The sequence below is a fragment of the Trypanosoma rangeli genome, assembly GCF_003719475.1.
Source record: "Trypanosoma rangeli strain AM80 chromosome Unknown Tra_15.4_contig_00212, whole genome shotgun sequence".
In the NCBI taxonomy this organism is placed as follows: Eukaryota; Euglenozoa; class Kinetoplastea; order Trypanosomatida; family Trypanosomatidae; genus Trypanosoma; species Trypanosoma rangeli.
In genome coordinates this window covers 1-21,433 of record NW_021705957.1, presented here as the reverse complement: position 1 = coordinate 21,433, position 21,433 = coordinate 1, and the positions used below count along the sequence as shown (strand labels likewise).

At 51.4% G+C, this 21,433-nt stretch overlaps 11 protein-coding genes and 1 pseudogene across 11 annotated transcripts, besides 21 other annotated features; all 12 read left to right on the top strand.

Annotated features, from left to right (window-relative positions):
* Nucleotides 1–598: 598 nt before the first annotated feature.
* Nucleotides 599–628: a microsatellite.
* Nucleotides 629–756: 128 nt separating this feature from the next.
* Nucleotides 757–788: a sequence feature (A-rich).
* Nucleotides 789–1,852: 1,064 nt separating this feature from the next.
* Nucleotides 1,853–3,178, top strand: TraAM80_06083 (putative amino acid transporter; the record flags this gene model as incomplete). Its single annotated transcript, XM_029382939.1, has 1 exon — nt 1,853–3,178. The coding sequence occupies one exon, from the start codon at nt 1,853–1,855 to the stop codon at nt 3,176–3,178; it is 1,326 nt and encodes a 441-aa protein (XP_029237213.1).
* A 262-nt stretch (nt 3,179–3,440) lies between these two features.
* Nucleotides 3,441–3,464: a microsatellite.
* Nucleotides 3,465–4,318: 854 nt separating this feature from the next.
* On the top strand, nt 4,319–4,523 carry TraAM80_06082 (hypothetical protein; annotated as a pseudogene).
* A 169-nt stretch (nt 4,524–4,692) lies between these two features.
* Nucleotides 4,693–5,079, top strand: TraAM80_06081 (uncharacterized protein; the record flags this gene model as incomplete). Its single annotated transcript, XM_029382938.1, has 1 exon — nt 4,693–5,079. The coding sequence occupies one exon, from the start codon at nt 4,693–4,695 to the stop codon at nt 5,077–5,079; it is 387 nt and encodes a 128-aa protein (XP_029237212.1).
* A 937-nt stretch (nt 5,080–6,016) lies between these two features.
* Nucleotides 6,017–7,669, top strand: TraAM80_06080 (uncharacterized protein; the record flags this gene model as incomplete). Its single annotated transcript, XM_029382937.1, has 1 exon — nt 6,017–7,669. The coding sequence occupies one exon, from the start codon at nt 6,017–6,019 to the stop codon at nt 7,667–7,669; it is 1,653 nt and encodes a 550-aa protein (XP_029237211.1).
* A 42-nt stretch (nt 7,670–7,711) lies between these two features.
* Nucleotides 7,712–7,738: a microsatellite.
* Nucleotides 7,739–7,769: 31 nt separating this feature from the next.
* Nucleotides 7,770–7,850: a sequence feature (GA-rich).
* Nucleotides 7,851–7,855: 5 nt separating this feature from the next.
* Nucleotides 7,856–7,884: a microsatellite.
* Nucleotides 7,885–7,936: 52 nt separating this feature from the next.
* TraAM80_06079 (uncharacterized protein) lies at nt 7,937–8,866 on the top strand (the record flags this gene model as incomplete). The annotated part of the gene is made up of 1 exon (XM_029382936.1): nt 7,937–8,866. The coding sequence occupies one exon, from the start codon at nt 7,937–7,939 to the stop codon at nt 8,864–8,866; it is 930 nt and encodes a 309-aa protein (XP_029237210.1).
* Nucleotides 8,867–8,986: 120 nt separating this feature from the next.
* Nucleotides 8,987–9,020: a microsatellite.
* Nucleotides 9,021–9,065: 45 nt separating this feature from the next.
* Nucleotides 9,066–9,092: a microsatellite.
* A 175-nt stretch (nt 9,093–9,267) lies between these two features.
* Nucleotides 9,268–9,308: a microsatellite.
* A 34-nt stretch (nt 9,309–9,342) lies between these two features.
* TraAM80_06078 (coiled-coil domain protein) lies at nt 9,343–11,094 on the top strand (the record flags this gene model as incomplete). The annotated part of the gene is made up of 1 exon (XM_029382935.1): nt 9,343–11,094. One exon carries the CDS (start codon nt 9,343–9,345, stop codon nt 11,092–11,094), a length of 1,752 nt encoding a protein of 583 aa, XP_029237209.1.
* A 148-nt stretch (nt 11,095–11,242) lies between these two features.
* Nucleotides 11,243–11,269: a microsatellite.
* A 183-nt stretch (nt 11,270–11,452) lies between these two features.
* Nucleotides 11,453–11,491: a sequence feature (GA-rich).
* A 29-nt stretch (nt 11,492–11,520) lies between these two features.
* Nucleotides 11,521–11,540: a microsatellite.
* A 111-nt stretch (nt 11,541–11,651) lies between these two features.
* Nucleotides 11,652–14,840, top strand: TraAM80_06077 (Importin-beta, N-terminal domain-containing protein; the record flags this gene model as incomplete). The annotated part of the gene is made up of 1 exon (XM_029382934.1): nt 11,652–14,840. The coding sequence occupies one exon, from the start codon at nt 11,652–11,654 to the stop codon at nt 14,838–14,840; it is 3,189 nt and encodes a 1,062-aa protein (XP_029237208.1).
* Nucleotides 14,841–14,930: 90 nt separating this feature from the next.
* Nucleotides 14,931–15,719, top strand: TraAM80_06076 (uncharacterized protein; the record flags this gene model as incomplete). The annotated part of the gene is made up of 1 exon (XM_029382933.1): nt 14,931–15,719. The coding sequence occupies one exon, from the start codon at nt 14,931–14,933 to the stop codon at nt 15,717–15,719; it is 789 nt and encodes a 262-aa protein (XP_029237207.1).
* A 156-nt stretch (nt 15,720–15,875) lies between these two features.
* Nucleotides 15,876–15,925: a sequence feature (A-rich).
* Nucleotides 15,926–16,003: 78 nt separating this feature from the next.
* On the top strand, nt 16,004–17,158 carry TraAM80_06075 (flagellar protofilament ribbon protein; the record flags this gene model as incomplete). Its single annotated transcript, XM_029382932.1, has 1 exon — nt 16,004–17,158. The coding sequence occupies one exon, from the start codon at nt 16,004–16,006 to the stop codon at nt 17,156–17,158; it is 1,155 nt and encodes a 384-aa protein (XP_029237206.1).
* Nucleotides 17,159–17,416: 258 nt separating this feature from the next.
* Nucleotides 17,417–17,458: a microsatellite.
* Nucleotides 17,459–17,504: 46 nt separating this feature from the next.
* Nucleotides 17,505–17,560: a microsatellite.
* Nucleotides 17,561–17,615: 55 nt separating this feature from the next.
* Nucleotides 17,616–17,634: a microsatellite.
* A 175-nt stretch (nt 17,635–17,809) lies between these two features.
* TraAM80_06074 (uncharacterized protein) lies at nt 17,810–18,226 on the top strand (the record flags this gene model as incomplete). The annotated part of the gene is made up of 1 exon (XM_029382931.1): nt 17,810–18,226. One exon carries the CDS (start codon nt 17,810–17,812, stop codon nt 18,224–18,226), a length of 417 nt encoding a protein of 138 aa, XP_029237205.1.
* A 334-nt stretch (nt 18,227–18,560) lies between these two features.
* TraAM80_06073 (small GTP-binding protein Rab7) lies at nt 18,561–19,226 on the top strand (the record flags this gene model as incomplete). Its single annotated transcript, XM_029382930.1, has 1 exon — nt 18,561–19,226. One exon carries the CDS (start codon nt 18,561–18,563, stop codon nt 19,224–19,226), a length of 666 nt encoding a protein of 221 aa, XP_029237204.1.
* A 329-nt stretch (nt 19,227–19,555) lies between these two features.
* Nucleotides 19,556–19,581: a microsatellite.
* A 751-nt stretch (nt 19,582–20,332) lies between these two features.
* On the top strand, nt 20,333–20,992 carry TraAM80_06072 (rab1 small GTP-binding protein; the record flags this gene model as incomplete). Its single annotated transcript, XM_029382929.1, has 1 exon — nt 20,333–20,992. The coding sequence occupies one exon, from the start codon at nt 20,333–20,335 to the stop codon at nt 20,990–20,992; it is 660 nt and encodes a 219-aa protein (XP_029237203.1).
* A 51-nt stretch (nt 20,993–21,043) lies between these two features.
* Nucleotides 21,044–21,073: a microsatellite.
* Nucleotides 21,074–21,110: a microsatellite.
* Nucleotides 21,111–21,180: 70 nt separating this feature from the next.
* Nucleotides 21,181–21,242: a sequence feature (A-rich).
* A 151-nt stretch (nt 21,243–21,393) lies between these two features.
* Nucleotides 21,394–21,422: a microsatellite.
* Nucleotides 21,423–21,433: the final 11 nt, after the last annotated feature.

Sequence of the window (21,433 nt, the reverse complement as noted above, 5' to 3'; positions counted from 1 at the left end):
GCTCCAGGCCTTTTTTATTTAAAAAGGTTGATTTACTACCTTATACATGCTTACTTTGAGCGTCATTTACTCTGTCTAGTGCTACGCTAGAGAATAGTGTCATTAATTTGCCATCTGGTTTTAATTATGGCGGCACAATTCCCTCTATTTGGCTATTACTGATTGTGATAGTGTCTTCAACCTATGACGCATGACCATTAATTGAAAAACACGAATTAACATACCTAACCCCATATGGGGCAATGGGGAAAAAAATATGTTTTGACCTCGAAGGAATTATTGCAGAGCAGAATAGATGAGGTTATTTACTTTTGGGAGATGTGCTACCTATAATATAACCGTTGGTTATAATCTTGACCATGCGTATATAAATGACTATATACCGCTATACCTTCGAAAGTGTCGTGAAAAAAGGCCGATGAACCAAAATGGAATTGGTTTGATGTATTTTCACTAGATCGCTGCCCCATATATGTATACTAATTCACTGCGTTGCACATCCATAGTAGTGACACTATCTATACTTATTTCATTTTACGTGTCATTGTACACGCAATGCAGAGCAATTTTCCAAAATTGCAAAACACGAACATAACATCCCTCCCCCCACCCACCCACCCACCCACCCCAAACAATCGAAATTGCTATATAGAGATTGTTATTGCTTATATATACATTTGCCGAAAAACCACCTACAAAATATAAGACGTTTTACATCCCACAATAAAAAAAAAGCGTTCATACAACTTCAAGCACTTTCTTTTTTCGTTGCGTTTTTTTTTTTTTTTAGGACTAATAGCATAGGTTTTTCTTTCCTCCGTTTTCTTCCGTGTCATTTGTTGTACGTGAAGACGTGGAGTTTGGTATTTTGTTGTTGTTTTTGTCGGGGACGGGCGAGTGTCACAAAAATGTGGTACACCTCTCTGCGTGGCGTGTCGAGTGTGTTATTTCCATTTCATGTATCCCCCTACCCCTATTTTTCACGGCGCACTTAGAAACCGCCTTCGTTGTGCTCTTCTGTCCCCCCCGCAACGTCCTGCGCTTTTGCACAGGGTGTAAGGGGGGAGAGGAGGCCAAGGGGAATTATGCCCTTTTATAAAAGGGGGAGGTGGACGCCATAGGAGGTACATGGTTGTGTGGCGCAACTTTTTTTTACACAAGTGTTTTTCTTTTTCTTTCTTATTGTGCCTTGTTTTATGCAAAACGTGAGACTTTTTGTGTGTGTGTGTGTTGGTGGAAGAGTTTGTTTCTTTTTTTTATTTTGTTGTTCATTGTTGTTATTGAGCATAAACGAGAAACACTTGTACCTCCATGTATGGGCGTGCCGCCTACGGACCTTCTTTCCACGCAGAGTCACCCCTCACCCTCCACCCCTCCCCTATGTACGGATTCTTTAACGGTCAGCGACCTTGCGGTGTAATGAAACGGGTTCCGCTTGGCGGAACCTTGTCGCCCGTCATGACTAGAGGCAGAGGCATTGTCGCAGGGACTCGCATTTGTTTGGTGCACAAAGAAACCGCCACTAAAGTGTTTTAAACAAAACAAAAATACAATTGATGATATCTTCCGCCGTAGGTGCCATATGCATTAATGAAAGGCATCCAGATAAAAGCTGTGTAGGGTGTGGTTGGGTGGTGTGTCTGCCGAAAGGGAGCGGAGTCGGTGGGAAGCGAAGAGCCTGGCTCCTCATTGACTATTTTGGTCGCATCGTGTGCGTGTGCTTGCTTGCTTTGAGTTTTGTTCTTTCTGCTGATAGAGTGATTAGAGAGTGACGCAGAAGCAGCAGCATTGTTGGGCACAGGTGGCCAGGATATTTCTTTGTAAAATACATTTCCAATACAGCAGAGGTGACATGGCTCCACAGGATAACCCCTCCATGGGGTCCTGGTTGCCTGGCGAAGAAGGCAACGAGAGGGGTTGCAAGCACACGGGTTCTGCAAGGGGCGTATTGAGCTGCTTATCACGCATAATTCCGCACGGTGGTGTCTTGTCGACGACGTTTAACCTTGCAAGTGCAACGCTCGGTGGCGGGGTGATCAGCCTGGCTGCGGCCTTTCAGATGAGCGGTGCCGCGTTTTCTGTTATTCTTCTTGTGCTTGTGACGCTGTGCACTGTTTATTCTGTCGGCCTGATGATACAGGCCGTTGAGCTGACCGGATATACTTCTGACGCGGAACTTTCAAGGAAGCTGTTTGGTCGGGGGTGGGACTACTTCACGGTCTCTCTCACGTGGTTGTTCACTTTTGGCACCTGTGTGGGCTACGTCATTGCCATTGGCCGCCTCATGGAGCCCGTACTGTCCGATCCCTCCTTGCCAGAGTTCTGGCGCTCCGTGGCAGGCAATCGCGTGGCGACAAGTGCAATCTGGTTTGTGGGCATGTTCTCGTTGTCGCTACCGAAGGAGATCAACTCCCTGCGCTACGCCTCTGCTGCTGGAGTATTTTTCATTTGCTTCTTTATTTTGTGCATTGTGGTCCACTCCGTGCGTAATGGATTTCGGGGCGGAAAACTCCGTGATGATGTTGTCATGTTCAAGACGGGAAACGGGGCAATCGAAGGCCTTTCCATCTTTATGTTTTCGTATCTATGCCACATGAACTGTTTCTCGGTTTTTGCGGAAATGCGGAAGCCGAGCGCGAAACGCATGACACTCCACACAGCATGCAGCATGACTCTGTGTTGCATTGCGTACATCGTTGCCGGCTTTTTTGGTTACGCCGACTTTGGAGCCAAGGTGACGGACACTGTTCTCGTGTTCTACGATGTCCGAGGCGATGTGATGATGGCGATCGCCTACGCAGGTATCGTGTTTAAGCTGTGTGTTGGTTTTGCGCTGTGCATGCAGCCTGCTCGCAACTGCTGTTATTACATCATCGGATGGGATTTGGCCACGGTCCCTGCTTGGAAGAACTGCCTCTTCTGCGGGGTTATGGCGCTCTGCGCCCTGCTGCTTGGGCTCTTTATTCCTGTGCTGAACACCGTCTTTGGGCTGCTGGGCAGCTTCTGCGGTGGTATTCTTGGCTTTAGCCTGCCAGCACTGTACCGTATGTACTGTGGGAACTGGAGCCTGGCGACTGTGGGAGTTGCGAACTACGTTTGCACCTACCTCCTCCTCATTGCTGGCGTGATTGCGGTTGTCTTTGGCACGGGGGCGTCTTTGTACGGTGTGTTTGGGTAGCGTGTCGTTCGTGCTGTGAGGCCGAGCAAGCAAGTGGCCAGGCCTCTTCCGGCCCTTTGCCTTTTTTTGAGGTCTGAGGTGGCTGCTAACGACGGCATGAAGCCTTGGGCGCTCAAGCGCACCCTTCTCTGCGGGGAAGCAATCTGTCACTCTCTAATTATTTCTTTTTTCGTTGCGTTTTTTTTTTTTTAGGACTAATAGCATAGGTTTTTCTTTCCTCCGTTTTCTTCCGTGTCATTTGTTGTACGTGAAGACGTGGAGTTTGGTGTTTTGTTGTTGTTTTTGTCGGGGACGGGCGAGTGTCACAAAAATGTGGTACACCTCTCTGCGTGGCGTGTCGAGTGTGTTATTTCCATTTCATGTATCCCCCTACCCCTATTTTTCACGGCGCACTTAGAAACCGCCTTCGTTGTGCTCTTCTGTCCCCCCCGCAACGTCCTGCGCTTTTGCACAGGGTGTAAGGGGGGAGAGGAGGCCAAGGGGAATTATGCCCTTTTATAAAAGGGGGAGGTGGACGCCATAGGAGGTACATGGTTGTGTGGCGCAACTTTTTTTTACACAAGTGTTTTTCTTTTTCTTTCTTATTGGTTTTTGTGAGGAATGTAGTGGTAGCTTTGTGGCGGCATGTGTTGCCTACACTGCTGGGTTTGCGGATTTATGGTAGGGGCGTGTCGTGGCAGCTTTTCATGGGGTGTATGTGTAATTGCTGTTGTATTGAAGTCATGTTGTATTTTGTTGTTTCGTTTTCGTTTGCTTGTGTGTGGTTTCCTTCCCGATGCCACAGGGACTGACGAACGGGTGCGGCTTCTGACTGCCGTAGACTGCGTTCAATGTGTGTCGCCGCCCCATTATCCTTAGCTTGTATAAATAAATAAACATGTACATTTTTTGGGTATGTGTGGAGTCTGTTGTCCTCGTTTGTATTATTCCGTTCATTTGGATGTTTTTGTTGTTTGTCTGTTTTTTATTGTACACTGGAGCACCCACCGCAGTGATTTCGAACTTTTTTTTTTGTCCTGTTGCTTCTCCCGATGGTTCGCCGCTGGCGTGCTGGCGGAGGCGGTGGTTGTGGTGGAAAGGAATTGAGTCCGTACGTCAAAGTAGAAAGAGGTTGGGGTGTAGTTTGGCAGTTTATGTGTGATGTTTCGGCGGTGTTATCGATGCCAGCGTCACCCGTATGCAATTGACGTGAAGTAGCTAGAGGCCGCCAAGCGGTCAGAGGTGGGACGAACGCGTGTGCCCTTCAGATCCGCTCTTGTCTTGAGCGCGCGGCGTGTGTGGGTGCGGGCTAAGTGGAGTTATGACTTTTTCTTTCCGTCATCCGGCGAGGGTAAGCCCTCGAGGTGATGTGGTTTCTTTTCATTGCCACCCCCTTCTGCCTGTTTCATGTGGATGAGAAGGGCCGGGTGTTTCCTTGACGCGTGGCTGCTCTCATTGCTGCTCCTGCTCCTGCCGCCCCACCTTCCAATGCATTTCTCTGCTTCTTGAGTAGGTGTGCCTCACACTTGAAAAGTATGCTTGACAAAATTAAGACGTTCGTCTCGCGTCAGGCGGGAAAAAAGGCATCTAATGCCCTCGCAACCTCGTCCGGGGCCCCGCCCACCCTCAAAGACGCCTTTAATCAGGCGCTGCAGATGACAACCAAACTCTTTGAGGAGCGGGAGTGGCAGTGCCCCTGTGGACATAAATTTCGTGCCTCGGGGGAGTGGGTGGCCACCCTTCCCATCTACTGTGAGGTCCCCTCATGCCCAAACCCAAAGTACTACGTTGATGGACCAGGCCGTGCTCTACTAGAGGCGAACCCATCTGGCGTGAAACTGCAAGAAGTGAAGGATGCCCCTTCGTTACCTTCTTCGTCAACTCGAGGTGTTGCGTCACGCTTCAATAATCGATCTAAATAAGCCACTACTCTTCACGTAGGCGCGGAATTGGGATGGATCCCTAGCGAGGTATGCAATGCAGAACAATATGCCTCTGAGAGGAGGAGGGTTCAGTGCTCTCATCCTTCTGATTTGGACGGTGGCAGTGTGGTATGATGTGGGTGGTTTTGACTGCTTGGTCTTCTTGTGATTGCGATTATTTATGTGTCATTTCACACCTTTGCTGTATTTGTTTTCATGCCTCAGCTTCAAATTTCTTCTTGCGTGTGTGGGCGTCTGCACATCGCGGTGTGTTCTGGGGCGGCATCACGTGGATGCGAGATGCGAGAGCCTCGTTTTCACACCCAGGTGCCCACAATAACGAAAGATATGTTTTGCGCATTGTGTTGAGGGGGCCGCACACAAGAAGACTCCCAGCCCACACCACGATGGAAGAAAATATAGGTATTTAATCCGGAATGGGGCGAGTTCTTCTGAAAGAGGAGATCAGTATCACTTTTGCGCCTTCTCCGTGGGGGAAAGAGTGATAGAGAGAGAGAGCGGGTCAGGATCCTGTAGAAGGATGGTGCGCCTCCGGTGAGTTGTGGTGGTTGGCTGGCAGCGTGGAAATTTCCAACGAGGGGGACCTTGTTTTTTTTTCTTTTTCTTTGAGGGAGTTGGACTGCCCAAATGCATTTCATTTCTTTGAGTCTCGGTTGCCCGCTGTCATGCCTCGTCGTCTCAACTTGTAAGGCATTTGATGCGTGATCTTCGCTGTTGGCCGCTACATCTCGCTGAAAGGCAGAAGAGACGGTATTGATGCGTTGGAGTCGCCCGTCGCCAATTTATTTTTTTGTTGGTATGTTGTTTTGTTTTGGTATCGGCCATCATACCACAATCATTGATACATGCAACCTGCTCCCCCCGTCCCTCGCGTCTGAAGGTACTTCTAGTTAAGGGTTAAGTGGGATGGCAGTTGATGATGGCCACGGCGGCTATTGAGGCTGAATGTTTGTATCGCTCGTTTTTGAGCCATTGCTTTTACGACGTTGAGAAACTGGAGATGGAGGCCACCGCGGATGCAGGAAACGTCGCGTCTATCCTGGAGTCCTTCTCGACGCGGTCTTTGCTCGAGAAGTGTGAAGTGGTTCGTGCACAACCACGAAGGACGCAGAAGGCTCTGCAGGTTGTTGTCTTGGACTGCCCCGAGTCAACTCCGGGTGTTGCCGTCCTCGTTCACGACGCAAACAAGAAAGAGGTATACTGTATGTTGCACCTATACAGCTGCGATGTGGACGGCGGAGGTGTCTCTTCCGTGGCAGACGCAGCACGTAGATGGCGCACGATGATACGACTCCCGGGATGTAATACGAGTGTAAAAATAATATTTGTTGAGGGGTTGCTGTTGTTTTGTCAACCAGATACCCCCTCTGGCTGCGTGCTGGTGCTGGATACAGGCCCGTTGACATGCATGGATGATGTGTTGACTGCCCAACCTGTCTTGACTGGCATTTCTTTTTCGTCGTGTACAGGCTGCTATGATGCATCTATTCAGTGTGTTTTGTTATCCTGTTTGGGCGCTCATTCTCTGCTCTCAGTGACTGTTCCTGTGGATCCGCGCAAGCGAAGGGACGGTGCGACGATTCTGGATCAGCTGTCTCTTGCTGTGCCGCGGGGCTCGCTCCATTTTCATGTTTGTTGTGAAGTTCTTGTCGTGTGCCCTTCGAGAATAACGCAACACGGATGGGTAGCGTTGGCTTCTTTAGGGAAACGCCTCCTGCTTAGGTTTGAGATGCAGGCCAAAGTTTGTCTGCAGTATTGCCTTGCTCTTGGCGGGGGCCAGTATCTACTCTTGCTTGCATTGGAGGACGGCACAGTGCAGCCCTTTCGGGTGTCGTCTTCTCCACCGTCCATTATGAAGACGGGTCCACCGACGCGCGTCTTTGATGGGGACTTCTCACAATGGGTAGCGGTGCGCTGTGCGCCGGCCGGAGACAATCGAGTGGCTCTCATTTCTAAGCGTCAGTGCGCTTTGCTGAGCGTTACCGATGCTGTCACAGTCGGTGTCGTTACAGTACTCTCACGGTACGATGCACCCGCCGTCTCCAATATGGATGTACTGAGGTTGCAGTTTCCTGCGACGTTACAAGGCAACTTTCCCTATGTTTTGCTTGTGAGTTCGGTGGGGCAGTCCTGTGTTCGAGTGTTTCCCTTTCAGCGCACAATAAATTTGACCGTAGATGCAGAAAAGTTTTTTTGTGGGTCCGATGCCGTCGTTTGCAAAGATGCGTTGGAGGCTGCCGCGCAACATTCGAGTGTTAATGTTTCTCAGAAGCTGGGGTTGCTAGCGCACATCAAGCACATGCTACAAGGGAAAAGGAGGCATAGCTCGAGTGGGTACTTTGAGCCTCGTGTTAAGGAGGAGCATGTGATTGCCACTCTGTGTCAGGGCTTCGGCACAATGTTGGGTGAGAAGGAGTGTCCTCCATACGAAGTATTTGCGTTGGATTCGCGATTTCGGGGTTTTTTGATGTGCACCTTTGCCTTTGGATCCCATGACTGCTACATCCTGCGGGATGCTGCGCTACACAATGCGCTACGGCAGGTAGCGGCGTTATTTGTGAGTGCATGATGTTCTTCAAAACGGTTGAAATAAAATGTCTTCGTGTTAGCGTATAAATATATATATATATATATATATGGAAGGGGAAGGAAGGGGTGGTGACGTGGACCTTTTTCTCTTCCTACTCCTTTATCTCTTTCTCTCTCTTTGCTGGCATTTCTGATTGTCTTTGCTTTCACATTTTTTCCTTCTTCCATATATATATATATATATATATATATATACATTGTTGTATGCCTTAGTGTATTTCTTCCCGACGCAGTGGGGCATAAGAGGATGGGAATGTCGGGCCGCGATGCCCCCATTAAAGAGGTTGATGCCGAGGTGCTTAGGCTGATAAGCACCAAGGTGGACTCGTTGTTGATGCTATCTGAGACCGATGGTGAATTGCGCAATTACGCCCTCAAGTTCAAGTTGGAACAGGCTGTCGACCAAACAGCGTTTCAAGCCAAGCGTGAGGAGGGTGAGGAGATGCTGCACTTGCAACGCGTCTTGCAGCGAATGGCTGATCTTGCTCTGCATATTGCGCCGCATATATTACGCCGTACAAGGAGACACCGTACGTCCAAGTGCCTCGCTGGGAGTAAGAATGCTTCTGGTGATGGGAGTAGCACCCCTGCAGACGGAAGGGCCTCCGACAGTATTCCACGAAATAGCAGTGTAGAGGACGTTTGCGATGGGTCGGAGGCGTGGTTGGAGACGGGTGCACACTTGTCTTACGCCTCCGTAGAGCTGCTCTGCCTCATTCTGGTGTGTCACCCTCGGCTGGTAAAGGCTCTGCAAATGTATTTGTTGCGGTGTGGCGTACTGGCCTACGTGGCGGACGCCTTGAGTATTCCATGTGAGCACGAAATTGCGTTCTTTCAGGAGGGTTACAGAACCGAACACATGCGCTTGATAGCGAACCTCACCCTTGATAACCGCGAGGCGTGTTCCTCCGTCGTAGGCAACCCTGCACTTCTATCGGCCGTTCTCACCAGCACGCGATTTGACGAGGAGAACCCCGGCATGGTAGAGTGGGCCGAGTTCTGCATCCGCAACCTCTGCTGCTGCACAAGCGAGGCTCATGACAAGATACGTGGCTTGTTGCCGGTGGGTGTATCCGACGAAAGCAAGAAGCTGCTTGCGGGAAGGGCGGACTGCCAGTTAACTCCGGAAGGAAAACTTGTTCTCACTCAGCCCTGTACAACAAAGACGAAGTCGTGACGTCGCATATTTATTTCAGCTCTCTTGTCGTGGGGGGCGTGGGTGAGTCTCTCCGCCGCTGGGCGCCGCCGCTCCGTACGAATTCTTCACCGGAAGTAAAACTTTTCGATGGATCGTCATTGTGTTTCGTCGTGTGTATGTGTGTGAGTGAGTGATTTTTTTTCTTCCCCAACCGCCCCGCACCGTCATCCCTTTTTTTTTTGTTTGTTTGTTTGTTTGTTTGTTTTGGTTTTTTATGTGTGTTACTCTTCAATTTGTTCTTCCCTCCGCTACGATTTACGCCCACGCATATCTGTGGGCACTGCAGCCCTCCGTCACGGGGCTTTCAGCACATTTTTAGCATGTGTGTTGTCTTAAGGAGGATGCCTGTAAATGAACTCTTTCGCTCCCTCTTGTAATATTTGTTCCTTACATTTTTTTTTTTCGTTCTTGTTCTTGTTCTCCTTGCCTCTCACCCCCATGCGTAGTGAACGCCGATGCCGCCACCAAAGAACTCGGCGGCGCTGCGTCACCGAGCGCACATCATTGCCTTCTCCGTCGAAGAACAGGAGGCGGCACTCATGGAGTGGCGGGCAAAGGCGCGGCGGGACAGTGAGAAGTTGCAATGCCTCCACTCCAAAATTGACGCGCATAAAAAAGTGACGGAAACAGTAAAACGCGAGGGGCGCTGGCTGGCGGCGTGCGCCTCGCTTCAGCGGGAATTTATTTCCTCGGATTTGGAGCTGGGCAAGGCGTATGCTTCCTGCATGCACCTGCTGCCAGAGTCGCTGAGGCACGAATTGGCGAAGCAGGGGGAGCAAAACATGCAACTTTTAAACTCCCTGAGTGCGGGTGTCATGTCCGTGCGAAAGGCGCTGCAGGAGTTGCGCGAGCACAATGAAGAGCCATCTCAGCAGACGGTGCAGGCGCTTGCAGAAAAACTCTCTGTGCTACGGAAGGAGCTTCTTCAGAAGAAGCTAGCGACAGATGTGGAGGCAGCACAAATCCTCGCCGAGGATGCGAGGGTTGAGGGTAGCCAGGACACTCCAATGGAGGCGCTTCAGAAGTTGATGCAGGCAAAAATGGAGACCTTCGAAGGACTCTGTGAGTCGAGCGATGGAACGCTACATGCCGCGCTGATGGAGACGTACCGAACTGCGCTGCAGACGGCGGGGGCAGCCGCCGTCTCGCAGACCGCAGCTGGCAAGGATCAGAAGAGCGGTGTACCGTTCCTTCCAACAGAGCTGAACACGGTTTCATTGATATTGAAAACATACGACGCTGAAATGGAATCCGGTACCACTGCGTCTGCCGTCTTGGACGAGGTTTACGACCGCGTCCGGCGTGCTGTTCCACACTTTACCAAGACCTTGGCAAGACGGGCCGTGGATGAGGCGCTGCGGCAGAAGCGAGACCGCGTCTACCTACGCTCCGTCACACTTCAGTACAATAAAAGGGCCACGGAGCTGCTTGAGTCATTTAAGAAGGCCATGATGGCTGAGGAGGAGATCATGCAGTTGCGGAACTCCATTAAGGACGAGGCGAGAGTGCGTGAGGAACGCCAATATAAGGCACAAAAGGAGCTTGAACGGCTTCGTGAGGCTCGTGAGGTGAAGGACGCATTGCGTCGCGCAGAAGAAGAGGCGAAAAATATGGAAGAGGATGAAAAGCGGCAGCAGGTACTTCATGCTCGGGAAGCGGAGTTTCAGGAGCGTCTAGGCCGGTTGCGGGTGTACCAGGAGCAGCAGCGGGAACTGCAGGAGAAGGAGCGTGCCGTCCAGCAGGCACTTGAGGAGGAGGCTGCACTGAAAAGGGCAATTCAGCAAGACCACAACGCAAAACGTGTGGAGGAACGGAAAAGGGAATATGCAGAAAAGTGTCGATTACGCAAGAAAAATCAAGACGAAATAGCGGAATTAAATAGAGCACATCAAAGAGCATTGGAGGCCTTTTTTAAAGGTGTTGAGCGACGCCTGGGGGTGACGTGTGACGCTGAAAGAGTTCTGCAGCCCACCACCTCCAGTCAGCAGGAAGTACCCTTCGTTTCCTTCTCCGAAGCGGCCCAATACAAGCTGCACGGGTACACCGTGGATAATTTCATGCGTGACCCACGGTTCCGTCTTCAACTCGCCTTGTTCGAGGCGGGACTGCACCAAACACCATATGGTAGAGAAGTAATCTCTGGAGGTTATCATGTGCCTGTGGCTCAGCGAGCAAGCGAAGACAACCCGCTGCGTTTGGAGCATTAAAGTGAAAGGGACCCAGCATTTCGTATGTCTCTGAGTAATGCCTATGAGACGGCCCGTATGACTTTAGGTGGGTAGACGTTTTTGTTGTCTTTCTTTCTCGTTGTTTCTCTCTCGCTGTCTTGTTATGTGGTGTCCAATTTGCGCGCTATTCTTTTTTTTTCTTTTTTCTTTTTTTAGTTGAGTATTGTTATTCGTTTCATCGTGTCTGCCTTCACTCACCTGCTGTGACGTGGCAATGACGGTTATGTTCCGTCTCATGAGAGAGCGAAAATGTGTAGTCCTATTCTTTTTTTTTTTAGTTGCTGTTTCTGCACGTTCATGGCGCAGTTTTGTCCCTTTTTTCCCACGTATTCCTCCGTCTTTCTCTCTTTCTTTCTCTCTGTCGGTCTGTCTCTCTGTATATGTGGGTGCTTCCAACCTCCGAATTATATATATATATATAATATTGGATTTCTTTAGCATCTGCTCTTGTTAGTTAGTTAGTTTTTTTCCCGTTTTGTTTTGTTTTTGTAGTTGCCCTCACACAAGTATCATTCTGCGTGCATGACAACGGGGTTATGTCTACCAACGGACTCAACGATATTGCAGCCGTGGAGGGATTTGCGTTGCGTCTGTATGGGGGGGACAAAGCCGCGCTGCAGCTTGTCACAGACCTGGGCTGGGGCAAAGTGGCCGCCACGATGGGGCTGCCGTTGATGAAAACGGTACTGCAGGAATCCACGTCAGCATACGCCATCTTCTTTGTAGCTCAAACGCTGCGGCATTTGGTGGGTACAAATTCTAGCGCATCCGACCTCATCTCTCTTGAGGCCAGTTTGAGCTGGTTGATTGTGCAGCGGCACGAGGTGCTGAATACCTCCAGTGTGGAGGTAATCATCCGTCTCCTCTGCGCTGTGGTGAAGCAGGGCTTTTGTGACGCGCCAGAGCTGCAGGGTTTCCCCCACCGTGTAACAGCCGCGTTGATGGTGGAGGATTTCGACTACTCGGAAAGGCACGTTGCCCTTGCGTGTAACATTCTGGTCTCTTTCATCGACGAAATGGAATGCGCTGAGGGAGCGGGGTTCAGTCTTATCCGTCACAAACGAACAAGCACGTGTTTCCGTGATGAATGCCTGCTTCCGGTGTTTCGTGCTGCTTCGCATTGCCTGAAGCGGCTTCGGCACACACAGTGGAAAGCCATTTGTAGCGTGGTAGCCCTGGTGAAACGGGTTCTCGTGTTTGACTTCACGTGTTCCTGCGATGAAGCGCTGAACGATGTCATGACGTTTGAGTTTCCCCAGGAATGGGCAGCCGATCTCGTGGACCAGGGTTTGCTGACACGGCTCTTTGACGTGTACGCCGCACCTGTGACGGATGCAAAGTTATTGTGCAACGTCTTGGAGGCCCTCACACCGCTTGCCTCGGTGAGTGCGTCCCTCTACGCATCCCGCCAGCAACAGACGGAATGGATGAATACCATCCTTGACGCCACCTTGTCCATTATGGAGTCGCGCTCACACCTGGAGGAGACTACAGTACTGCGGGAATTCTGTAGGTTGCTGAATCGCATCAAACCAAATTTTACGATTGACGAGCTGCGAAGGTCACCCTGCTACGAGCGGTGGGTGCGGGCCGCCGCCGACTTTACGAAGTTGTGCTTTCAAAACTGGCGTCATGCACGGCAATCGTTTCTTTCGTTGACGTCCATTTGGGCCAAACTGGTTGGGTCTCAGTCGTACTGCAAGGACGGCTGCACGTTATTTGAGTTACTTGCACCGGATGTATGCCTCGCCTACATGATGTCCAATCAGGAACAAGCGGAACGATTTGCCACCGATGGAGAGACATCTGCATTTGACGATTACATTTTGGATGCAGATACGGAAACAATGTTGATGGAGTTTGAATTTGTCTCTCAGCTGCTGCGTTTCTGCGGGGAAACGGCTGAGCAGTATCTTCTTCATGAAACATCCTCTTTGCTGGAGGCAATGAAGGTGCCCGAGGCCCACACCTCACCTCAGTTGTCGTGTGTGTCCGAACGGCTGGCGTGCATCATTACCCTCGCCAGTTCTTGGTTGTCCTCGTACCGTTTTAGCCGCAATGCGCGCGCTTTGGACTCCAGTGTACTGCTTGCGTGTTTGAGAGTTGTGGAGCAAAGCCATCAAGTTTCCTTTGCCCATTTCCTGCCATTGGCAGCGGGGCGTCACTTGCATGGCGCCCTCCTTGGATTCTTGCGTGCTGCCTGGCATATACTGCTGCTGGATAGGCTGGATGAATCAAATAAACTGCGGGATTCACTGCGGGATGCGTTCTCTCTGCACAAATCGGAAGCACTAGCGACTTTGTTTTTGGGGCTGGTGGTGGATGAAGTTATGGACTGTGTTTCTTCTTGCAGTGGTCGTACTGTGTTTGAGGCCATACACCTCCTGAGTGAGATGGCCCAATCCCCTTCCACAGCAGTTGTGTTGCGGACGTTACCACAATTCCACGGCCATCAACCCGTGCTTGAGGCACGCAGCATGCAGACGGCAAAGGATGCTGCCATGTTTTATAGACTCCAGTATCATCTGTCACGTATCAAGGCGCAGGTGCATTTTCTTGGGTGTACGGCAGAGTCTTCTTGGGAGGATTTTGTGCGGCCGTTGTATGAGGAGCTCGGCATGTGCCTGCGGGCAGGGGCAGTGCCTGCCAGTGGCCACGAGGAGTCCTTGACTCGTGTCATTTGTTTGTGGCGGGGTGTGTTCTGCTCTTGTGTTGGGCAAAACGAGTACAAGGTACTACTGCGTCAGTTTTTTCCTTTTTTTCCGATTTTAATGCATGAGCTTCAGAACCAGTCGGGGACGGTGTGCGGCGTGCAACTGTTGCACTTAATTAACGAAATCACTCAGAATCGTTTTCGTCGCATCAACTTTGGTGCCAACGGGGTGGAGGGGTATCATCTTTTCCGTGCCGTCAGTGGCTCACTCGATGCGGCCGTTCCCTTGGTGAGCAAGGTGCTAGGATCTGGAGGCACCTGCCTCGAGGAGTGGGGAATAAAGTGTTTGCGGATATCACTTCAGACTGGACGCAATATTCTGGCGGGTGGCTACTGTAATCTGGGCGTGCTGCGTCTCTATGAAGATAAGGCGTTAATGGCCTGCTTGGTGGCCCTCTGGCGGGCCGTGACGTTGGTGGACCGCCCCCGTTTCTGCCACTATGAAAAGCTTGCCCGGGCCCATCTTGCACTTGCGGGGGAACTTTTTAAGGAATTGCATTTGTGGTTTCTCTGCGAGCTCCCCGTTGCGGAGCTGCTTCACGTCATCCACATGTTGGAATTTTCTCTAGCCCATCACATCTCGAGTTCTGCCTCCCTTGCGTCACTCAGCGCGGAGGCGCTCGGCGTGTTCACCAGCATGCTGTGTTCCGCCGAGGGTGGTGACTGCGTGGAACACCGGGACCGCGTTCGGGGCTCTTTGCTGCACGCCGACCCGAGTCTTTTCACACGACTTCTACGGCTGACGCTTGACGTTGTTGTCTCAAGGAAGTGTTCCTCCTCAACGGTGGAGGTGCTTCTGCAAACACTGATTGCCCTCAATGAGGACTGCTTTCTGCAGTTGGCGGGGGAGTTTGCGGGGTTTGCTCTTGCGGCCGGCAAGGACGCAGAGGTGCGGGCGGCGTTTGTGTTGTTGGGCTCGAGTGCGTGTGAGGCTGTTCGCAAGAACAACAGCAATTTGTTTACGAAGCCGTTTCAGCACTTCACAGCGCTGGTGTCAAGCTGTCTTTGCTGATGTCCGCCCTCTTTCTCTTTCACGCCTTGCGGTTGCGATTGCCGCCACCCTTTCTACTTCTTGTGCCACTCTGCTACGGTAGTCGTGCCGATGGTGCGGGTGGGCGGAGGTATCATCTGCAATGAAGGTTACACGTCAGTGGCGACAGCGGCTGTTGCCGGCCTCTGTCTTTGCCTGCCACACAGCGCCGAGGCGTGTTTCTTCTTGGGGCTTAGCCTTCTGCCCATTCTCCTTCCTCGTGTTGCAATGGTTATTGGTTGCTTCTTCCTTTCTCGCCCCCGCGCCACACGGAGAAGCGGGGAAAAGGAACAACGACGAAAGGCAAGAATGAAAAACATCCTGGGTGGGGCACTGCGACGGCAACGCTGCATCGCCTCACTCGCGGGGATAGCGTTCCTCGGCTACCTGCGGGGCCCACCACAAACCTTCACACTCGGCGGCGGAGGCGGCGCCCGTGCATACGTGTTGTCAGCTACCCCGTGCTGCCTTGGGAGGCGCATCCAACGAAAACGCTCACGGCACCGTGAGCCCGCTGAGGGTGACTGGTTGTGCCAGTGCGGCGAACTGAATTACAAGTCGAAGCGCGAGTGTTTCAAGTGTGGCGCCCCCGCCCCGCCGCTTCCGCCCGGTGTTCGGCGACCATCACTGCCTGGAGAGGATCCGCATGACTGGGCATGTCCCTGCGGCCAGATGAACTTTAGGGGAAGTGTTGTGTGCCACAAGTGCCAGCAGCCCAAACCAGCGCCCCCGCCGCTGCCGGGGAAGGAGGTGACATTGTGGACGTGCCCCAAGTGCAAGGGCGTCAACAGGAATCTGAGGAAATATTGCTTCAAGTGCTCCACTCCGTCACCGTTACTTACATTTAAGCCCATTCTGTAGTGGTCGTCTACTACACAGTGAAAGAAAGTGAATGCATACATCCACTCACTCTTCTTTCATCTCCTACTTTTGCCACGAAAGTGTGGTGCGAACACGAAAGAGACCCGCATAGGTTTACATCTTGGCACTACCATCTGCAGGGATAATATAATTGACCTTTCTGTGTTGTTGTTGTCTTTGTTTTGTCTTCTTCTATTTTTGTCGTTTTGCTCGCTTTGACGTTAGTCAATTTCCTGGTGTGGAAAAAAAAAAAGGTAGAACAAGAAGAAAAAAAACGGTCCAAGATGAGCTCCGTGGCGCTGAAAGACCCTTCTGTGGGTCCCATCGCGGCGGTGTCCACGGGGCCTCTCGACACCACAGCGAAGAGGCGGCTTTTTATGATGCAGCGGGCGCAGCGGCTTCGGGACCCAAAGCAGCGGCACATGGGAATTGACAAGCAGGCCCTCGACGATCAGGTTCGTGAAAAGGAGGCCCTGCGGCGCCTGGAGCAGGAGAGAAATGAGTTTTTTGATCGCCAGGCATTGCTCATGGACCGACACGCGCAGGCGCTGCAGAAGGAGGTGAATGAGATTCGGACTGAGCGGGAAAAGGAGCTGCAGGATTATCGTGACACATACCAGAAGAAGCAGCTGCGCCGGGAGTGGGACCTTAACGACACCGAGTGGAAGTCAAAGGATTTGCCCGCGCGTGTCGGCGACGATGACCCCCGCACCGGGGTTTCCTCGCTGCAGAAGTTTGAGGGGGAGGACTTGGACTTCAAGAACCGTCGCCGGGAGCAGCAGCGTCAGCAGCGCGACTGGGCGCAGCAGCAGGTAGAGGAGAAGCTTGCCAAGAAGTGGATGGAGCAGGAGGCAAATAACGCTTTTGATGAACGCAACGAGGAGGTTAACCGCCGCATCTACGAAATAGAGCAGAACATTGCGGGGCAGCGCCGCCTCGCCTGGAAGAATCAGGCTGACTTTAATAAGGCCTTGGCGGAGCAGAAGCGTCGCGAGGCCATCCGCGACAAGGAAGAGGACACGCGCAAGGGTCTGGAGGAGATTCGCTACCATCTAGAGGGCGACTTTCTCAACGAGACCGAAACTATGGTGAGCGAGCTCGGCAAAAAGGTCAAGGCGGAGCGCTACAAGGGAATGACGGCGGAGGAGAAGGAAAAGTTGTACCAAGACCAGGCGTCGCAGCGGGAGGCCATGCAGCGTCGGAGGCTGCTTGAGGTAGAGGAGGAAAAACACTGGGGGCAGCAGGAGAATCTTCAGCTGCGCATGGCGAACGCCTTGGAGCGACAACGCGAGCGTGAACGTCGTGCTGAACGTGAGGAACTCGCCAAGGAGCAGCTGAAGCAGAAACAAACGGCTGAAATTCGTCGGAAGCAACAAGATGAGCTTTACACGAATGCCGTGGACGAGGACTATTTCAAGCACTGGGACCTCTGTATGTAGATCGTGCCTGCAGCTGCATATATCACCCACAGCCATACTCACATCCAGGCAGCAAGAAGAATCCAAAAAAAAAAAAGAACAAAAAAAAAGAGGAAACGAAGAAAACAAAACAAAACCCAAAAAAAAAAGAAACCCAATGCAATAAACGTGATGATGTTCCTCACGGCAGAAATGTATTGTTGTACCACCTGTTGCGGCAGCTGCTTATCATGTGAGGTTCACATATTGTTTCTATCTATTTGTCTATGTGCGGTAGAATTTTTTTTTTTTTTTTTTTTTTGCTTTTCTCTCCTCATTCTTGTTTCTCCATGTACGTATGCGCGCATGTTCACTTTTATGAATGTACATATACATATATATATGTATATAATATAATATATATATATATATATATATATATATGCGTGTGTGTCTTTTTGTTTTTGTGCTTGGCATCATCACTCCTTATTGGATTCCCTTTTTTTTTTTTTTTTTTTGGGGTGACGTGCCTATCTGCCAGTTGTACGACCGTTTGCCAATCCTCTTACTTCATTGCTTATCTTTGTGATGCGTGTTCGCTTAATGGCGTCCTTCTCCCACCGTTCCTTTGATGTCTCAGGCAGCGCGGACGTTTATGTTCCTGCTCTGAAAGGGTAACCAGAAGAGGTAGGAATGATCCTTGGTGTCGGGGACGGCACCTTTGCCATTCTGCTCGTTACTGTTTTTGGAATTATCGTCACGCTTGTAGGATCATATGTGCAGCCTCGTTGGGCGCTGTTCATCGGTGTTGTCTGCTTGTCGTTGCCGTTTATCGTCTATGGGTGTATTCTCTCCGCCCCACGCGAGCAGCTGCCCTCGGTGTTGCCTGTGACGCCGTACAATAGAGAGCGACAGCTTCCGTTGGATGCGGTCGTGGTGGATTACTTCTTCCCTGTCCGTATTATGGCGATGCTACTGCTGTTGCTTGCGTTTCTTGTGGCGGCGGTGTACAACGTTCTTCTGGTCGTCTGGGAGCCGCCGTACAAGGCGCCAAGGGTGCGGTGCCTACGGGAGCGGCTGGAGGAATTGCACCCGACATGGTGTAGATGACAGGCGCAGGTGTGCTGCGGTTGCCAATAGCCTGAGGCGTCTACATCCCTTCCGTATAATTCGTGGCTGTACACATTGCGCTTTGCCTATTGTTAACGTGTGCGTTCAGTATGAAATGTCACGTGGACGGGCATATCTTACCTTGTATGTCTGTGTGTTTTTCCCCCACCTCTGCTCCCCACTTTCAGGTATTATTATTTTTTGGTTGCGGCGAAGTGTGTAGGCAAAAGAAAACGAGGAAGTAAATAAGGGAAATAGCAGGCAGCCCCGCCACCACACGAAGGGAAACTAGAATAAATTCAATAGGAAATCTGCTGTCGTGTAGGTGTTTCACATGTCAGAGGACCTCGCGTACAAGATAATAGTGATTGGTAATGTGGGTGTAGGGAAGAGCAACGTCTCGTCGCGGTACTGTGACGGGACATTCTACGAGGACATTGTCCCAACCATCGGCATGGACTTCAAGTACTGTCAGAGCAGAACACTAGAGAAAAAGCCCCGCACGGTGCGGCTGCAGATTTGGGACACCTCCGGCCAGGACCGCTTTGTTGCCCTGACCACGGCGTTTTACCGGAACTGCAACGGTGTCATGCTGTGCTTTGACATCACAAACCGCCTTTCCTTTGAGGATCTCAATGGGTGGTACGAGCGCCTGGAGGCCAACTGTCCCGAGATGCCGCCCGTCATCCTGGTCGGGTGTAAGTTGGACCTTGTTCACAGCGCTGACGGGAACGACAGCGGCATCTCGTTAGGGAGCCAGCGCCAGGTTGAGAAGAGCGAGGCCGACGCGTGGGCGCGCGGCCACGGCTGCCTCTGCTACCTGGAAACGAGTGCGAAGGAAAACACAAACGTTGACGAGGCATTTCAGCAGCTAGCGACGTACGTTGCGCAGAATACGACGCCGACGGTGGAGGGGGGTCGTAGCGGTATTAATGGCCGCGATGGAAGGCCAATCCACCGCGGCGCTGAACCTAAAAAAGGCTGCTGTAGTTCCTTCTAGCGCCACCCCAACGACGAGGAAGCGACGAAGAAACTAGCAACAAAAGAAGAGAAAAAATCATGCCATCCGAAGGAAGGTGGGAGCGAAAAGAAGCAACCAAAAAAAAAACGTCCCTTAAAAATGGGGCTCGTAGTTTTTTTTTTCCCCCTTTCAGTTTGCCTTTCAGTGTGTAATGCATGCTTGTGCCTGCAGCCATTTGCGTGTGTGTGATTGCTTTTTTTTTTCTTTGAAAGCATGTGGAAATAGTGGGCGACTGGATGGGATGCTGCGCATCCTGCCCGCCGCCTCCCTTGTTGAACTCCTCTGCTTCTATGTGAATAAATTCAAATTTGTTGTTGTTGTTGTTTCGTTTTTGCCTGTTCTCCTGCCCCAATCCCTTGCCGTTAGTACCAGCATCCCCAACAGGTAGAGGGGGGGGGCCAAAGACTGCCACTTCTTCGGTGAACAACAAGAGCCCCGGCTATCGGCGCATGTGTTTTCTGAATTCATTCCCTTGTGCGCTTGTCGCAGCGTCTGTGCGACGGGGTTTCTTTGGGCTGAGGGGTGTGGTGGGTGCACTGAAACAAACTGCAATTTTCATTTTGTTGCCCCCCCTTTTTGTATATTTGTGGGGGATAGGAAGGAGAAGGCCTTTTCTGACCGAATTATTTCCTCTCTGTGTACTGTGCATCCCCTCTCACTGCGGGGGTGGCGCGGCCCTTCGCGGATCACTAGTCCCCCCCCCCCCCCCTTTCTTTTCTGCGTGGATGTTTGGTTCCCCCTGATTGTGCAGATTTTGTTCTTCATCTGCTGTGGGAGTTGTCTGAGCCTCTGCCCATCATCCTCCTTGCCGTTTTTTGCTCCTTCTTCTTCACTTCGTACCGCACGGTCTCGTCTGCCAGATCTGCCAGGTGCAATTAGCATTTATAGTATTCTATATTGTGTGTGCTCTTTTTGGCCTTCGCGCCGTTGTCGCTTGTTTCGCACACGTGGAGCAAAGGAAGATAGTGAACGAGAAGCAGGAGGACGACTAACTGAAAAAGAAGGGGTGGGAAGAAAAACACAGAACTGAGGCATCTGCAGGGACACAAGGGAGTGTAACTAACAACAGCAAAGCAATTCACGCAATGACCGTTTCCACGGCCCCCGGAGGGGACTGCGACTACATCTTCAAGATCATTGTCATTGGGGATAGTGGCGTGGGGAAGTCATCTTTGACGGTGCGCCTTTCGGAGGATGTCTTCTACAAGGACTACGCGTCGACCATTGCCATTGACTTTCGCATGCATCAAATGAATTACATGGACAAGCGTGTGCGTCTGCAAATTTGGGACACTGCAGGACAGGAGCGCTTTCAGTCTGTTGCCACAGCCTTCTACCGCGGCGCAAACGGTGTCATGCTTTGCTTTGATCTCACTCACCGTCCCTCGTTCCTCCATTTAGACCAATGGATGGAGCGTGTACGCCAGCAGGCTCTCCCAGGAATACCGTGTCTGCTTATTGGGTGCAAAAGTGACGAGGCCCGCAGTGCACGACAGGTTTCAAAGGAGGAAGCCACTGCCTGGGCGCAGCAGCACGGCATCTCGTTCATTGAGACAAGTGCGAAGGAAAAGGAAAACGTGCAGTATGCGTTCCAGCAGATCACCAAGGATATTTTTTTGGACCTGAAGGATCGCAACGGGAAGGTGGCGTTACCCGGTGGGAAGAGCGCAGGAAGGGCGGAAAGCGTGAAGTTAGACGCGCAAGCAGCAAATCGCAAGTCCTCCGGAAAGGGTGGGTGCTGCTAAGGCCGGGCTAAGGGAATTGGAGGAGGATATGTACCGGACACATTTGTTTGGGGGGGAAGGGGGAAGCAGAGAAACAAATGGGGAGTGGGGAAGAAGGAGGAGGAGCAGGAGGAGGGGGCTGATATTGACGGCCTTGCCACCCCCCACGCATGCGTTAGTGGCACGAATGTTTGTGTAATTTGCCAAAGTTTTTTTTTCGTTTGTTTTCTCGCCTTTTGTTTTCGTTGGTTCCATTCTTTTTTTTTTTTTTCCCCTCTGCCATATCTCCCACACCGCCGCCGCCTCTCCTCCGCAACTGCTCCGTAGAAAGGCACGTAGCCGCAGCGAAAAGGAGGGGAATGTGTGCGAGGGATGAAGCGACTGAGCACGAAAAGTTGGGATAAGAATGTGCCAAAGACGGCATATATATATATATATATATATATATATAGAACGAATATG